General features: G+C 39.7%; 1 protein-coding gene across 7 annotated transcripts in view; it reads left to right on the plus strand.

Moving 5' to 3' along the window:
* The window catches only part of ARHGAP26 (Rho GTPase activating protein 26), a 643,473-nt gene that overhangs the window by 464,915 nt on the left and 161,199 nt on the right, over nucleotides 1-17,359 (plus strand). For all 7 annotated transcript variants that reach the window (XM_064366439.1, XM_064366438.1, XM_064366434.1 and 4 more), the window contains 3 exons: nucleotides 11,433-11,520; nucleotides 13,038-13,096; nucleotides 14,646-14,751. In XM_064366439.1, the coding sequence (XP_064222509.1) occupies nucleotides 11,433-11,520; nucleotides 13,038-13,096; nucleotides 14,646-14,751 (253 nt within the window). The remainder of the gene's footprint in view (nucleotides 1-11,432; nucleotides 11,521-13,037; nucleotides 13,097-14,645; nucleotides 14,752-17,359) is intronic.

Genomic DNA, 17,359 nt, shown 5'->3' on the forward strand with positions numbered 1-17,359 from the left:
GTTTTTGTAAAAATTAAACCTTTCATTTTGAGATAATTATAGATTTATAGGCAGTTGTAAGAAACAATATAGAGATCCTGTGTACCATTTATCCAGTATCCTCTAAAGGTAACATCTTGCAAAATGCAATTTTAGTATCACAATCAAAATATTAACATTAATATAGTCAAGGTGCAGAACATTTTCATCACTGAAAGGATTCCTTGGGATGTTGTACAAACACATACCTCACTTCCCACCTGTACCCTGTCTCTAACCCCTGGCAATCAGTAATCTGTTCTGTATTTCTATAATTTTGTCATTTCAAGATTATTATTTAAATGGAATTATACAATATGGAGCCTTTTGGTATTGGCATAGTTTTTCAGTCAGTATAATTTCCTCAAGATTGATTTTTGTTGTATCATATCTTAGTAGTTCCTTTTTATTGCTGAGTAGTGTTTCAGTGTATGGTTGTACCACAGTTTATTGAATGATTCATTTATTGAAGGACGTCTAAGTTGTTTCCAATTTGGGGCAGTTATGATGAAACTGCTGTAAATTTTCGTGTGCAGTTTCTGTGTGAGCATATATCTCTTCCTCTGGGATAAATATCCAAGTGTGTAATTGCTGGGTTGTATGATGATATGGTTAAATTTGAGGAATTCTAATATAAGGAAGAATCAAGAGTCTAATAGGTGTCAATCCTTAGTTTTTATTTCTGACCAGAGCTGTAAATATTTGTGGAGTGTCTGCTGCCTGTACCAGATGTCAAATGCTAGAGATTAAACTTTAGAAAGAGCTGTTTCTTTTCTGCAAGGAGAGATATGTGTGTATATGAAAGCTGTAATGTAAGGTATGATATTCGTGCTTAACGTGTGCTGGGTCTAGAAGACTGAGTAGTATAGTGAAGGAGAGAATAGAATAATTCCAATTCAGGAAGTATTCTGAACAAAGGGTCTGTGGTGGCTATAGCAAAGGTTAATGATTCTAAGATTATCATTATTTTAATATTTTTGAAAGACCTGCTTAAGGCTGGGACAGGAGAGTTAAAGCTGAATAGCTAAGGTGGTCTCTTTTGTTGAGGAACTTGAATATTGAGCTAAGGTGTTTCGGTTTTTCTGTAGGAAGTAAGAAACTATTAAAAGTTCTGAGTAGTGGGATTATATGCATTATGATGCATTTGGCACACAAAAGTGTCAAGAAGACAATTCAGAATACAAGGAAAAAAAGGCATTTATTTGCTCACATAACTGGTAAATCCAAGACAGAAGCTTGGCAGGGTCAGGGATGCCAATGATTTCTTTACTTTTGCTAGATCCTTTGCCCCTTCCTCCTTCTGGCTTCTCATGATCTTTGACCTCTGCTGGGCTTGGTGTGGCTTTGTTCTCTGTGGGAGTGTCCCAGACAGGTTCAGCCTCTGCAGTCCTTGAAGCCTGTGATCACTGAGAAGAGAGTGCCTTTCTTGACCATGTTGGCAGAAGGCTCCAGCGAGGACTTTGCTTGGCTAGTATGGGGCCATTCACATGATGCATTTCTCAATCTCAGACCAGTCACATGGCCCACAGCAGATGACCTGGATCCTGTGCCTATCTCAGGGGATGCGGGGGATGGGGTGGAGGGTTGGGGTGTGGACGGGGTTGGTCCCTGGAACCCAGTGGACTGAGCAGGATTATTAATAGGATGATGGAGGAGTGCTTTCCTGAAATAATAGCTGCTGGTAGCTTTTTAAAAGAAAGTATGTCTAACACAGGCATAATAATAACAGATTCTAGCACTAGGAGCATAATCTTGGCTACAGTATGGAGCATATATATGATTGTGGAAGGACATAGAAGAGGAAGATGGTTACAATAGATTAGATAAGGCGAATCCTGTCAACGACTGAACCAAATAGGTGCTCTGAAGTCAGGAAAAAAGGACAGAATCTCTTTGTAGAGAGAGAATCGACAGGACTTTTAACCAACTGATATGCGGGAACAGAAGGGGCAGAGAGATTTCAAAAGTGACAGATTATTATGTAAGATGACACTAATGAAAAATGACATTTTAGACTGCTTTGCTAATCTAAAAAAGAATCACTTTAGCTCAGTTGTGTTAAGCAAAAGAGTGGTTATGAAAGGATCTTGTTTTTATCACTTTTCTTAGTGGCCTTCACACAAGATATTTGTCTTGTTCTCTTCCTTGGTTTTCCTGGGGATAGAGAAAATAATCATGAACATTTGAGAAATGTCACAAAAAAGTAATAACTAGCAGCTGAAAGTCATGAGGGTGGCTGCCTCTTCCAAGAGGACATTACAGATAGACTGGAATCTAATCTGAGATCCAACTGGAGCTATGAGATGACCACAGTGCAACATCTAATTGAAAGCTGAGGATGATATCCATGATTCCCCATGCCAGTTAAGTAAGTTTGAATCTCTCAATTACAGAATCACCAGGGCTCCAGACCTGAAGGGGGAGCTATATCTTGTCTTTTGTGAACATGGTCTCAATCAATTCTTGGTACTGGTAGTGTCTTGGCTAGCCAGGAGTATGAAATAAACATGGCACCTGTCCTCCAAAACCTTCCCTGAGATAGCTGGGCCGAACGAACCTTTCATTAAGTATTGTTTTATTATACATTCATTGGATGCTTGTTATGTGCCAGGTACTGTGTAAGATTTGGTTTGTCTGTCCAAGTCTCTCAAAAGTAGAGTAGTAAGCTGGGCGCGGTGGCTCACGCTTGTAATCCCACCACTTTGGGAGGCTGAGGCAGGCGGATCATGAGGTCAAGAGTTTGAGACCAGCCTGGTCAACACAGTGAAACCCCATTTCTACTAAAAATACAAAAATTAGCTGGGTATGGTGGTGGGCGCCTGTAATCCCAGCTACTCGGGAGACTGAGGCAGGAGAATTGCTTGAACCTGAGAGACAGAGGTTGCGGTGAGCTGAGATCACACCACTGCACTCCAGCCTGGTCAACAGAGCTAGACTCCTTCTCAAAAAAAAAAAAAAAAAAAAAAAGTGGAGTAGTGTGTTTTGGTTATTGAAAGTATAGCTTGCTGAGCACGTCAGCTCACGCCTATAATCCCAGCAGTTTGGGAGGCTGAGGCAGGTGGATCACCTGGGGTCAGAAGGTCGAGAGCAGCCTGGCTAACGAGGCGAAACCCAATCTCTACTAAAAATACAAAAATTAGGCCGGGTGTGTGGGTCATACCTGTAATCTCAGCACTTTGGGAGGCTAAGGCGGGCAGATCACCTGAGGTCAGGAGTTTGAGACCAGCCTGCCCAACATGGTGAAACCCTATCTCTACTAAAAATACAAAAAATTAGTTGGGTGTGGTGGCACATGCCTGTAATCCTAGCTACTCAGGAGGCTGAGGCAGGAAAACTGGTTGAACTCGGGAGGTGGAGGTTGCAGTGAACCGGGTCTGCACCATTGTATTCCAGCCTAGGCAACAAGAATGAAACTTTATCTCAAAGAAAAAAAAATACAAAAATTAGCCAGGTGTGGTGGCATGTGCCTGTAGCCCCTCTACTCAGGAGGTTGAGGCTGGAGAATCCCTTGAGCCGGGGAGGCAGAGGTTGTAATAAGCCAAGATTGTGCCACTGCACTCCAGCCTGGATGACAGAGCAAGACTTTATCTCAAAAAAAAAAAGTATGGTTGAGAAGTAAAACCAGAGACTTTTTCAGATTATTTGGAGTTGATTTTTGGTACTCTTAATACATTGGAGGACTTTGGGTTGGAAAAGGAATATAAGAGCCAGTGCTTTGGGAATGTCTTCTTTTTACTGATAAGGATTCCTTAAGAAAGGTTGCTAAAATTCCTCAAAGCAAGTGCAGTGTGGCTTTGTGCTAGTGTCCTACCACAAGCTACCCTTGATCCCTTCCTCCTCGCAACAGAAGTCATCAGTCTTTGGAGAGTGAAGTGGACTCTCAAAGAGTTACAGATTCCTAGAAATAGAATACCTTCTGTGTGTCTGGGGTTTTACCCCCTGAATATTAAATAAAGATAAATGTTTCCAAATTTTTGCCCAACTGTTTAATATATACTATTTAATATATAAATCAGCTATATACTTGTTCAGTGCATGTCTGTCTCTCTGTATATATTTTAAATACATTTTTTCCTGATGAAAAGTTATGAGTGGTCATTGTGAAAATTTGGAGGAATACAAAAAGTAGAAGAAAGTAACAGTTCTATAGTTAGAGTTAACCTTTATTAACTGTTTTGCCATATGACATCAGAACGTTTCATTATATTATTACCTTTTACATTTTGTATTGTATAATATAATATACTATAATAAATATAACAGTATGTTTAGCAAAATTAAACTCACTGGGCAGATATTACAGGTTTTATTCATGTAACACTATAGAGTGTCTACTGTCTCATGTCATTCAAGTTCTTCTAGAGTGTGATTTTCTTAGCTATATATTTCATAGATGCTCTATAACATTTTAATCAGTTCCCTATTCTTGGATATATGGGCTAACTGCAATTCCTCATCATTCTAGAAAGCACTCAGGTAAACATCCCCATAGAGGCAGGACAGAGGGTAAACATCCCCATAGAGGCAGCAGAGATTAAGAGCATGCATTTTGAGATTAGCCAAGTTGCAGTTCCACTGCTTATTTCTTTGACTTACATGAATGATTTACACTGTGGTCTGGTCATCTATTTCTGCATCTGTAATGATGGCTCCTGCCTCCATAGTAATGTGAGGATGGAAAGAAAAGATACCTGTGAGTTGCTGAGTCCAGAGCCTTCACGTGTTAAATATAAAATGTTAGCTGTTATAATTTTTATATGCATCTCTATTTCCTCAGGACTTATTTTAAGGTGTTTAATTGCTGGGTCAAGGTATGTACATGTTTTCAAGGCTCTTAATTGATATTCCCAAGTTTGTAGTTAGCAAAGTCTGGGGAGATTATTCTATATCCCATATCGTTGCCATGCTGTGTACTACTGTTTTGCATATAAATTATAAACATTTTTAAATGTATCTCCTTGTATTTAATTTTGCATTTCTGTAATTTTGGGTGAGGTTGTACTGTTTACATATTTATTACTGATTTATACCTCTTTGTAAATTGCCTATTTATATTCTTAGCCTATTTTTCTATTGGCATGTTCGTCTTTTACTTCAAAAAAAATTTTTTTTATTATTTTTTCCCCTACTCTGTTGCCCGGGCTGTAGTGCAGTGGTGCCATGTTGGCTCCCTGCAACCCCTGCCCTCCAGGTTCAAGTGATCCTCATGCTTCAACCTCCTGAGTAGCTGCGATTACGAGTGCGTGCCACCACGCCAGGCTAACTTTTGTATTTTTTTTAGTAGAGCTGGGGTTTCACCATGTTGGCCAGGCTAATCTTAAACTCCTGACTTCAAATAATCTGCCTGCCTTCGCCTCCTGAAGTGCTGGGATTATAGACCTAAGCCACTGAACCCGGCAGTGTGTTCTTCTTCTGATTACAAGACCTTTTTAGATCTGTAGGCCAGTTTTCAAAACATTTTTTTCAGATTATTATTTGTCTTAAACTTTATAGTGCATTTGTTTTTGTTGCCTTATGAATATTTTATTTCATTTTCTTGAGACGGAGTCTCACTCTTTCACCCAGGCTGGAATGTAGTGGCTTGATTTCGGCTCACTGCAACCTCCACCTCCTGGGTTCAAGTGATTCTTGTACCTCAGCCACCTGAGTAGTTGGGACTACAGGTGTGCGCCACCATGCCTGGCTAATTTTTGTATTTTTAGTAGAGACAGGGTTTCATCATGTTGCCCAGGCTAGTCTCAAACTCGTGAGCTCAAGCGATCTGCCTTCCTTGGCCTCCCAGCTTGCTAGGATTAAAGATGTGAGCCACTGTGCCGGGCCTGTTTTAAATTTTATGATGTCCAGTATATTATCTTTTCTCTAAACGAATTATGGCATAAAAGACCTTCCCCAGGCTGGGCACAACAGCTCAGTCCTGAAAGCCCAGCTCAGACCTGAAAGCCCAGGCTAAGGTCAGGAGTTCAAGACCAGCTTGACCAACACGGTGAAACCCCATATCAACTAAAAATTAGCTGGGTGTGGTGGGGCACGCCTGTAGTCCCAGCTACTCAGGAGGCTGAGGCAGGGGATTCACTTGAACCTGCGAGGAAGAGGTTGCAGTGAGCTGAGATCAAGCCACTACATTCCAGCCTGGGTGAAAGAGTAAGACTGCGTCTCAAAGAAAAAACAACAAAAAAAAAGCCTTCCCCAATCTAGAATTACAAAAACCTTTATTTTTCTTAAAATCCATCATATAAAGTGGAAACTCTCCTTTTTCCTCAAATACTTATCCAGTTGACTGATATCCATATAATGAGTCATCTTCCTCCTTTCCACTACTTTTATATATCACCATGTGATCATTGTTTTATACATATTGGGATCCATTGAAGTTTTTATATATATTTTTCTAAAGGCAAACAAATCATTTTACTGTTTTTTTTCTACAGTTCTCAATCTTTTAAACATACCAACAGTTTTCACCTTTTTAATGTTTAATTTTTCTCCTGATTCTTTACATTCTAGCAAAAATTCTCAAACTTGTTCCCCATCTCAATATTACTCATTTAAAATTGTTGAGTTGATTGTGGTTTTTATTTTGCTGTATATAATGCAAATTTTAACTTTTTTGTAATTGGATTTTCCAGTGTCTTTATTATCTTATTTAGCTCCTTTTATTTCTACCTTTCAGCTATAACCTTTATTATTTCAGTCTGTTTCTTGTTTTATTTTGTTGTCTTAGTTTCTGACATCCATTTTTTTTTTTTATTTTATTTATATAACAGCGAAGGTGCTTTCTGAATTATTTTTCAGAGCGCTTTGGTCTCTGTATTTTTTGCCAAGAAATATTTTATAGGATTTTATATCTTCTGTTTAATCAAACCTTTGCTTTTAAACTCACTGTGGATAGATTCTCCTTGTTCTGCTATTTTCCTTAATCCTGTTAGAATCATTCCCTTACATGATGATTGAGAGGCTGTTGTACATGATATGAGCCAACTTCCTGGTATTCTTGAAGCTTTCATTTAGTGGACCTATAAGCCTGCATTGATTTCTCCTGGTTTTGCTATTTGGTATGGTCCTGGGAGAAGCAGAGTTTATTCCTGGATAATCTGAAGCATGCTGTGGTTCTTCCCTCATCTCTCTCATGTGTCTTCTAGTACTCTCCTTCTGAATTCAGTTGCCTTGATATAAAAGGACACCCCTCCACTTCTGCTCCACAGTCTAATTTCATTGCCTGGATTATAATCTCATGACAGCTCTGGGTACTCCAGAACGTACCTCCCAATAGTACGTGTACTGGAGTGGGGTCGGGGGTGGGGGTGCAGCACCGTCTTTCCCCCACACTCTCTGGTGGCTTAGTCTTTGTTTTTGGTGGCAGAAGGCCACTACCTATCACATTGTTTCCCCAACTGGGTTTTCCCCAGGCCTTCATCTGAGCTTTGCCTAGTGGGTATTCTGGTGGCAGGAGAATATTGACTGAGAGTCTAATTTTCTGTGCTGTTACAAATTTGTGTTCCTTTTTTGTGTGTTTTTACTGTGATGGTAAAGGACTGCAAATTCAGCATCACTGTTTTCCTCATCTCGTCACCTTTTCTCTTTCCCTCCACCTTTTTAAACCAAATTTAAAGCAAACTTAGTAAAACAGGGAACACAACGAAGGTTTGTAGAGCAGTGCTGTAAAGCACAGAATTATAGTAGCGTGCTTCACCTACTTACCTCTGATCCAGCCATGAACTATCCTTCCTTATTCTGGGACCTTGCATGTCTGCATTTCTTTTTTCTATGCCCCGTATTTCCCATACCTTTTCACAGAGTGGCATAAATAAAAGCAATCAATGTCTTCTTTCTGAAGAAATCAAAATTCTTTATGGTGATTTCTAAGACCTAAAGACTTACATAGGATTAAGTGGAAACAGCCCAGACTTTGAATATTGTAGCCTATTGGAGTAGGGGAACCATGAGAAGAACCAACTTTCAATTTTGCCTACCCGTAAAAGGGAGCAGGCAAAGGATGGCAGGACCAGGAGATGACAGACTGCTGGGGAAGAGGATTGATCATTCTGGGAGCTAGTGATATGGCAACTAATCACAATCCTGAGTCCTCAGAGAAGAGACACACAGATGGAAGCTCACCTCCTCCTCTGCTCCGGCCACCATAACCTTTTCCTGTTGGGATGCTTCAGGCAGGCTCTAAGACTGAGGTTTGAGCCAGTAAGAGCTTTCGGATCTCAAAACAGAAGGGACTGTTAGAGATAGGATACGCACATAAAAAGCTGGCATTAGTAGTTGCCTCTACCTTTTAATGTATGTCTGTTTTTTTTTCTTTGAATTCTTTTTAACATGTGCATATATTATGTTCTCACTTAAAGAGAGAAAAACATTAATTTGCATACACTATGATGTCTTATTAGGAAATTTAAGAGTATGTAGGTAACTTTCCTAATAATTTCCTCCAAAATGTCCTTCGCTTTGTCTGCAGCACAGTGATAGACTAGATGGCTCTTGGGACTGATCCAGTGTGACTTTTCTAAGGTGTTCTCCTGTTATAACCACTGCTTCCAGTCTGTATCTTCTAAAATTTTCTGAATTCCTGTGATAGTAGGTTCAAGAAGAAATAACATTCATTCTGCTTTCCCCACATGATGCCTTTTGTACCTTGAACTGCTCCTCTACTTTAGATCTGTTTTACTAAGCACCAGTCAGTGGTCAAGTGACATGATGGAGAGAAATGTACTGAGTTCTAAAGAAGAGTGTAAGTGATGTCTCTGCAGCATATTCAGATGCCATCAGGAAGCTTCTGTAAGTGAGGGGAGCATCAGGAGGGAGGTGTGGAAGTCAGCAGCACTTTCTGAAAATGGTGTAGTTTGGGAGGCTACTTTCAACTTAGTTTGGATTTTAAATGAATTAAAATGGGTATGCTCAAGTTATGAGCCTTGCCTCATCAGTGCTATAAAAAGCCGTTTAGCCGGGCTGTAATTTGACTCTCCTCTCTAATGTTACGCAATATTCCTTTGGTTACAGAGCCTGAATAAGTGGAAGCTAATCATTAGTTTGCTAAATGTGGTTCATGGAACAGTTCACAACTCCCAGACTTGCCAACTGCTGCCTGTTCAGTTTTAGGTTCACTCTTCTTGGGTAGAAGTTGGTTTCTTCCTTAGAAAAATGTACAGTAACATTTGTCTCACATCCAGGAGCCATGCAGGATGGCAGCTCTCCATGTGTCTTGGGATGGGGAGGGAAAGAGGTCATACAAAGCGAAGGTTTTTGATACATACTCTTTCGCAGGAAAAAGCCACCTGGGGAGTGCAAGAGGACAAAGAAAGACACAAATTAAAGTGGCAGACATTTTGGATACCAGGAAAACCCATTTTGTGAGCTTTTCAGAAATTTGCTGTGATAGAACTCTATGGAATTTACTGTTCTGTGGCCCCAGGATTAAAATTATGCTCTTTAACTTCTTCCTTGTTTGTTTCATGTGACAAGAAAGACTTCATTTTATTGCTTAGGGTTACCTGCAACCATCATACAGGTACTGTGCCTTTGGGAGCCACACATTTCATGAGCTGGGGCTCTTTCCTCTCTCATATCCCAATATGTGTCAGGGGAACACACAGAGAACAGTAGGTACCAGTTGGATTTGTGCCCCTACCTGTTGATTACAGGCTAAATCCTGAAACCATTCATGAATATTTGGCCTCTTTCTCTTTGGATGAAAGTGGTTTCTTTCCCAGTAAATAGAAAATGTCTTGTGCCTACCTGTGACTCATTCTCCTTTTCTAGTTGAAAGGCTGTTGGCCCTGAAAGGCTGTTGGACCTGAAAGGCTGTTGGACCTGCTTTCTTCATTGATGCCCCAGAATTATCCTTGGAGACTGTTCAGAAAGATGCAGTCTGGTGGCTGCCTCCCTTTTCCCGGTGCATCATTTAGATCTCTTTGCATTGTAAAAAGACAGAAACCCGACCTCACCTGGCTTAAGGGGAAAAAGGAATTTACTGGCTTGCATGATAAGATAGAGAGGCAAATACAAGGTTCAGGATCCCCTATTTCTGCTTATCTCATATCTGGGTTTGTCAGACTTTCAGGCTATGTGTGGTGGCACCTGGTAGTTACATAACCTCCCAGTGCAAGCCCAGAAAACAGCAAATATCTGTTTCTGACTCCTGGAAAAGTTGGGAAAGTTACTCTGATTGGGCAGCCTTATGTCTTGGGCAATCCCTCATCCAGTCATGGAGTCTGGAGAGATACTATGCTTTTGGCCAGTTTTTCCTGAAGCTCATTCTTCACCCCTGGAAAAAGTAAGAAAAGGGTTGTTCTCCTACTCGAAATGAGATGCTATGCAGGAAAAAAAAGGACCGAGAGCTGGTGGGCAAAGAACTAGTCTTTAGTCAGTTTAAGAGAGTTGGACTCTCCCTCCTATGCACTGAAAGACTCTTTGACCCTCTCACCGGTACATGTGTGACCTGGCCTGCCTCACCAGGGACAGGATGGGGATCTGTGAAGCAATTACACTCCCCAGTCTCTGCCTCTTATTCTCACGTCCTTGTGTGCTACGCAGGAAGACTACAGGAATCACCTCTCCTGTTCTTTTGTCATACATGCTTGTTTAAAATATACTGACTTGTTTCAAAGTCCATACAAGAAGAGACAAAAGAAATTATCAGGAGTGGATATAGTTATGGTGGTTCTCATTGCACATTTGAGCTTAAGAAATATGACAGTAATGGAATAAAATCATAGTTTAGAAAATGTAAAAACCACAGTCCACCACTTTGACCCAACCACTAATTTAGAGTATTTCCTTTCAGCCCCTATTCATATAAAAAGTTTATAGAAAAAGTTTCTCACAAACATATCTTGATTTTTTTTATTTGACATTATATAATACAGGCATTTTCCATGTTGCTTTGCAATTATCGTTGTCATAGAAATTGGCAAGGTAATATTTCATCAGGTAGACATACTGTAATTCACCTACCCATTCTTCTATCGCTGGACATTTAGGTTGTCTCCTTTTTTTGTTTTTTCTGCTGTTACAAAGAAGAGTGTATGCTGAACATTTCTGGGGTCTGTAACTTTTCTCATGCCATATCTTACTTTCTGAGGATAGATTGGGGGAAATGGGATTATTGGTTGGAAGGATGTAAACATTTTTAAGACTTTGATACATATTACCAAATTACTTCTCAGAACAGTTGCATTTATCTCTCCTGCTGCCAGCAGGATAGGAGAGGATCAGTTTCACTCATTCTTACCAGCAAATAGATATTGGGATTTTTAAACATTTTCCTAATTTCATAGGTAAAAAATAATACTTATCGTTTTTGTTTTACTTCGCATTTCTCTATTACTAGCAAGATTGGATGCCTTTATGTGTGCTTATTTATTAGTTCCATTTTATGCTCTGCTTTATGTATTGTCTTTTCTTCATTGTAGACCCCAAGACTGCTTCTGAGACGGAAACAGATATCTGTGCTGAATGGGAGATAAAGACCATCACTAGTGCTCTGAAGACCTACCTAAGGTAGGGACTTTCCATTTGCAAGGCAGAGTGCCAGCTAGTTATCATGCAATCAGGAAGAAAGCAATTTTATTTTCAGACTCCGGAGAGCTGTCGGGTGGGTGTTTGAGATGTGGAAACAGCTTCTGTGTGGGTGCGTTTAGCTCAGCTGGTCAAACCAATTGTAAATTATCCATAGTTGATGGGTTGCCTTTGTGCCGTGACACCACGAGTGATTTAGGAAACTTGGTTCTATATGAGAAGTATAGTGATAATTAGCCTTGAACAGAACCGAAAGTGGGGTCTTCCCTGAAGTCCCTGAATAATCTGTTAAGAACACAAGGAATCATGGATTTCTGTTAAGAATGCATGATTGCATACCCCGTGTATTTTGATAGTTTCACACTTTACACAGAGTACATTGCTGACAATGGTTCTTAAAAATGAGAACTTAATGGAACTCCTTTTTGACTCTTTCCACCTATATTGGACAATATTATCTCCCTGGAGAGACTATTTTCCTTGTATCATTTATATATGATATTACTGCACCCTCTCTACGCCTCCTTTCATTATTAAGGGTTGGGTTATTGACCAGCTACCTGCATCTCAGTTTGATGAATAAACCAAGACACTTATACCGGACTTGAAGGACAGGAATACCATAGTTCTTCTTACAGAAAAAGGTGGGACCTAGTCTTCAAAAGAGAGGAGAATGGTAATCAGAAATTACATAAGTCTTTGTGTGGGTTTTTTGAAGATGCAATTGGCTGAAAAGCAAAGGAGGGAGGCCACAGAAAAGGAATTGCTGATGTAGGTTTTATTGGCTATGGGGTAATTGGAGTCAGGAGTAAGATACAATGTAAGTGTTAACTAAAACTGGGAGTTGAATTAAGGGACCCAGTGAAAATAAAATCTGAGCCAAGAATAATGTATAGTCTACTGAGAAGTTTCTTATTTGAACTATCAGGAAACACCTCAAGTTTATAGTTAAACATACTCATATCCCAGCAGGTAAAATTTGCTTGTATCATACCTAATGTTAGGGGTTCTAGCCCTTTACCATTCTGGAGCAATACTCCATAGTGAATTCACCACCAAAGCACCTACAAAAGTCTTTTTATAGTGTTTCTAGATGAATTAATTCTAGCAACAAGCCGCTGGGAAGATGAGAGTTTGAGCACAAGTAATTGCAAATATGTAGTTAGTTGCCTGTTTCTCAGATGTATCTTAAAACGCTGTTGTTGATAGGTGAGTCACTGACTGAAAAAGAAATCTCTTAGTTTATGTTAGACTCTTGCATTAGCACTATTTTAGTGTTGACAGTGAAACATAGTTGTATCCATTCCTTTAAAAAAGAGAGAGAATAAAACTTGTGGGTGAAATCTCAGAACCCCTGCCATAGGGAAACTAAATTAAGTTGTTATTGTTTCCTTGTGATGTTTGTCTTTGAGAAATGTAATATAGTTTGTCAGTCTCTAGGCTGCTATTTAGAGAGAATATGATTATTAAGCCGACTAGCCTATCTCCTTTTACTCCAGAATGCTTCCCGGACCACTCATGATGTACCAGTTTCAAAGAAGTTTCATCAAAGCAGCAAGTAAGACTTTTTTCTGTCTCAGTTTTAAGAGGAGGAGAATAGATTTTTCTATTTTGAAGAAGAGTCAGTATCCCAAAATAAATATTACCTAATCCTTCATGTTCTGCATGTAAACTGGCCACATAACATGCTCATGAGATTATAACATGGAAGAAAAATGAAACCAAATAGGGATTGCTAAGGGCCTTTCAACCACATCGAATTTACAGTAGAGGAGAGAAACTTCAGAAGTCTTTTCTTTTTTTGGAGGGGAGGAGGATGTTGGAGGGATAGAGAAAAACAAGTTTGCCTTTCTAGTTTTGATTATTGGAGTTCTAACTTCTTAGGTTTTTTCCAGCCTTTGAGTAGCATTTTGCAGAATGAATCAGACATTGCACATTACCTAAATTGAGCATTGGAAATGTTTCCCTGAATATGACACCATTTATGTAACTTCACAGTCCTCTTTTCCATTATGTCTTCCATTTACAGCTTCTGATCATTCTTCAGCTATATCATCCAGGTTCCCTAGTGTCATATTACTGGTATTAAAATACATAGGGATTAGGTCCAAGCTACTCTAAGTATACTAGAATCTCTGGCTACGTGGGTCAGGCCTCTTGTAAAGGGGCAGAAAGATTTTCTATCAGATTTAAGTCCGGCATGAATCTTCACCGTATTATTATGTCAGTAACTTGTGCCTCTCCCGGGTTCCTTTTAGCCTTTAGAATTTATTCACCCTGGTAGCTACTATTGGCCTAATTTAGTAGGTACCTAATGTTCTGGTGTCCTTATCTACTCATAGTTGTCTGCTTAAAACAGGAAAGAGAAAGCTGCGAGTGAAGATGGTGTTTATGTCATTTCTTTCTCGAGAAATTACAAACCTATAGCAACCATTCTCTACTTAAACCTCTCTCAGTCCTATAAATAGGTGTGATGAGTACCCTCAATCTGTTTGCCAGAGAAACAAAGCCACTTACCCAGGTTCAACCAAGAGAATGTGACAAGCCTGATTTAGGTTACAAGTTAGCAGAAAGACTTGAACATTTTATCTGCCATTACTTTCTCTCTAGCAGGCTGGTTGTCATATGTGTTTGAAGGATACTGGACATTTCCTTTGATTTCTTTGATGCTGTCTCGAGGTGTTATTTTGATATTTGAAACCCTTGCAATGTTGTTCACGTAAGATTTGTTTATCACTTTACAAGTGCATAAAGTTCCTTACTTCCTTGAAATGAAGTCTTCCCTCAAGGGAGCCAGCTACTCTTGAGTTCGTTCTCAGGAGCAGCTCTGGGTTTGCAGTTGACTGGCTCCATTTCATCACGTCATCATCTTGGCTTGGATTTTTTGATGACAGTTCTTTTTGGCAAACCTGTTCCAGAAAGCACCATTAAAAGGACTTCCAGATCTAGTCATGCTGGCCACGCAGAGTGCACACAAGACAGGATCGTAAATCTTTCAGAAATCCTTGGTCTGTTAGTGCCCATCCTTTGGTTTCCCTTGATTTTTCATCCTTAAAGTCGTTTAGCTGTGACATTGATAAAATGTTACCTCCCTCCTTCCTTCACAGAACTAGAGAACCAGGAGTCTCGGGTCTCTGAAATCCACAGCCTTGTTCATCGGCTCCCAGAGAAAAATCGGCAGATGTTACAGCTGCTCATGAACCACTTGGCAAAGTAGGTTTAAGACCAATTACTAGCCCTTTTCTTATCCCTGAAAGTTCTTATCTTAGCAGTGAAGCTGTTCTCAGTTCTGCTTTTGTTTCTCTCTCCCACTATTGCATCAGGTATGCTGGAGGCTTAGGAAAGAAATGTGTGAAATGTTAATTGCAGTGGAGAACAGCAGCAAATGCCAGATGGCCTTCCCAGAGGAGGCTGGGGAAGTGCTCATGCAATCAGGCGACCAAGCACAGTTTTCAGGGGGATTTGGCCCTGTGATGATCAAGGACAAGCTAGAGTGTGTTATCCATGATGCCAGGTCACCACACAGAGTTTTGGGGGATTATATGTTCTTATGCTCATCAGGAACAAACAAAAATATGTTGTGGGTTTACAGAATGTGGGTTTTTAGTAAGGAGGCCTGGATTCTAGAGCTGACGCTGTTATTAACATGCTGCTTAACCAGCCCTGAACAAACTACTGAACTTTCTACTCCTCAGTTTCCCCATCTATCTAATATGGATAATAGACTCCCTTTTTTTCTACAAGGCCATTGATGTTTTAAAGTTACATGCATTAAAGCCTTTGAAGAAGTATAAAGAATAAAGGAATTATTTTTGGCAAATACTCACTTGTCCTCTGAGATAATCAAAGCATTTAGTAGGGGCCTAATTTTCTGATAGGAGTATTTACAGTCTCATAATGGCTTCGAATATTTGTGTATTTACTGTTGCTTGACCCTGTTACAAATGGCATTGCTGACTTCCCATGCTGTGTTTGTCACCACTTGTATGTGCGTTCTAACCTGCCATTGACTTTGATAGTATGTTCTTGATTGCAGACTGGAGCACAGGAAAAGAATGAGAGCATACCAGTTAACCTAAATTATTAATCCCTACATTCTACTGAACTGATGTGTTATAAATTTGGCCCTTATCCACATTTTGCTATGCTATTAGGGTATTTCTTGGGGATAAGTTGATATTCTCCTGAGGGAGATTGTGATGGTTAGTTTTCATCTTTCTGTCAAGCACTTGATATTACCTTTGGGAAAAAGAGTGATATATATCATGAAGATTTCCACCATTTCCTCATTTCCATGAAGAAGCAAGGGTGTTTTGTGTGTTATTGGGAAGCAATTCGGCAAAGCCACAGTTACTCCATTATTGACCAATTTTTTTTCTTGCCTTGCCATATCAGAGCTGCGTGTTCAGGAATACTTAGGAAGCATAGCAGGTAATGTGCAAGTTTACAGGAGAATGCCCCGAAGATGTCAAAGAATCCTGATGAAGCGTGTTTAAAATAATGGGAACTGGGCTTTAAAAAGTAACTCCAGATGCTCTGAGATGACAGTTTGGTACCAGTTCCACACAACCCAGAGTTGGGCGTTTGTTAAGCAGAGAAGCTGGTTTAGATCTTAGTTGCAAAACTTTGCACAATTGAAGGGCAAACACCAAGACACAGGAGGTTCCAGGTGTACCCTCCAGCCTAGTATGTGTGGGGGTGCTCATGACTGCTTCATGGCCACTGGATCTTAAAGAGGCCTTCAGGCCTGCAGAGAGCAGCTGGAGAAGGTTAGGAACCATCTAAAAACCATGGGCCTTTTCAAGCTGTGCAATTAGAAAGAGAGCTTAATTGAACTGAGACAGACCAAAAGTGAATGGTGGCCCAGCAGAGCCAGTGTTGCATTTTTCCTATTTTTAAATTTCCTTTAGGAGTGTTAGGATTCTTTGAAGAAGAAGAAAAAAAGCATCAAAACCAAACTTTTAAGGTAGATGTTGAACAGTTGAACTTGTTCATCTCATGGTGGATGGCTCACTTTCGCCTTCTTTTTACATCCTTTGCCCCTCCAATCCCATTACTTTCAGTCCATACTTGTTACTGACCTAAGAGTTGTAAATTGGAATTTGCAAATTATAGCTGAGACCTTGACACTTTTTTGGGTTTTTTTTTTTTGGCTTTCTAGCCAATTTAAAGCAATTTTATTGCTGGAGTTGTTTACTTCATAGCAATTCTCGAGCATTATGTCTTATCTTTGAAACTTGAGAATGATTTTCTGTGGTTTTATGGCATTTCTTGTTCATTTAATTATCAAGAAATCTGCCTATAGACAACCTCTCATGCTGTAATGTGAGTTGGTTAGAGCTCGTAATAGACTATAGCAGACTCAAATGCTTAGCGTGCTGTGTTCTTGGTCTCCTGAGCCTCTATATTTAAAATGTCCCTGCGGAGAAGGATATGAATGAGCAGTGTTGAATCCAGTAAAGAGTATTTATTTAGGTCTGAAAATATTCTTTGGCATCCAGAGGAGTTCTAAGATTCCACTTAAACTTTATATTCTCATTTAGAGCACTGTCCTTATTTTAAAATCAAGCAGTAAGAGAAAGTTAACTTGGGACAACAGGTTTGTCTAATTCCAGTTTTCTCAGGTTTAGACTTACCCTAGGATACGCCTGAGCTATTGTTCCTCTGGGCCACTTACTTAATGGTCAGCTTCCTTCCTAAGTTTTGGTTTCAGGGCTGATTCTGCTGGAAAATCTGGTGTTTACTTCTCTCATTACCCACTGTTTGCATTGTGCATCTCAGAATTCTGTTTCAAAGGCAAGACATTTTGTATTGTATATTT

Source organism: Aotus nancymaae, unplaced genomic scaffold, assembly GCF_030222135.1.
Source record: "Aotus nancymaae isolate 86718 unplaced genomic scaffold, 86718_ANA_hifiasm-v0.15.2.pri h1tg000064l_1, whole genome shotgun sequence".
In the NCBI taxonomy this organism is placed as follows: domain Eukaryota; kingdom Metazoa; phylum Chordata; class Mammalia; order Primates; family Aotidae; genus Aotus; species Aotus nancymaae.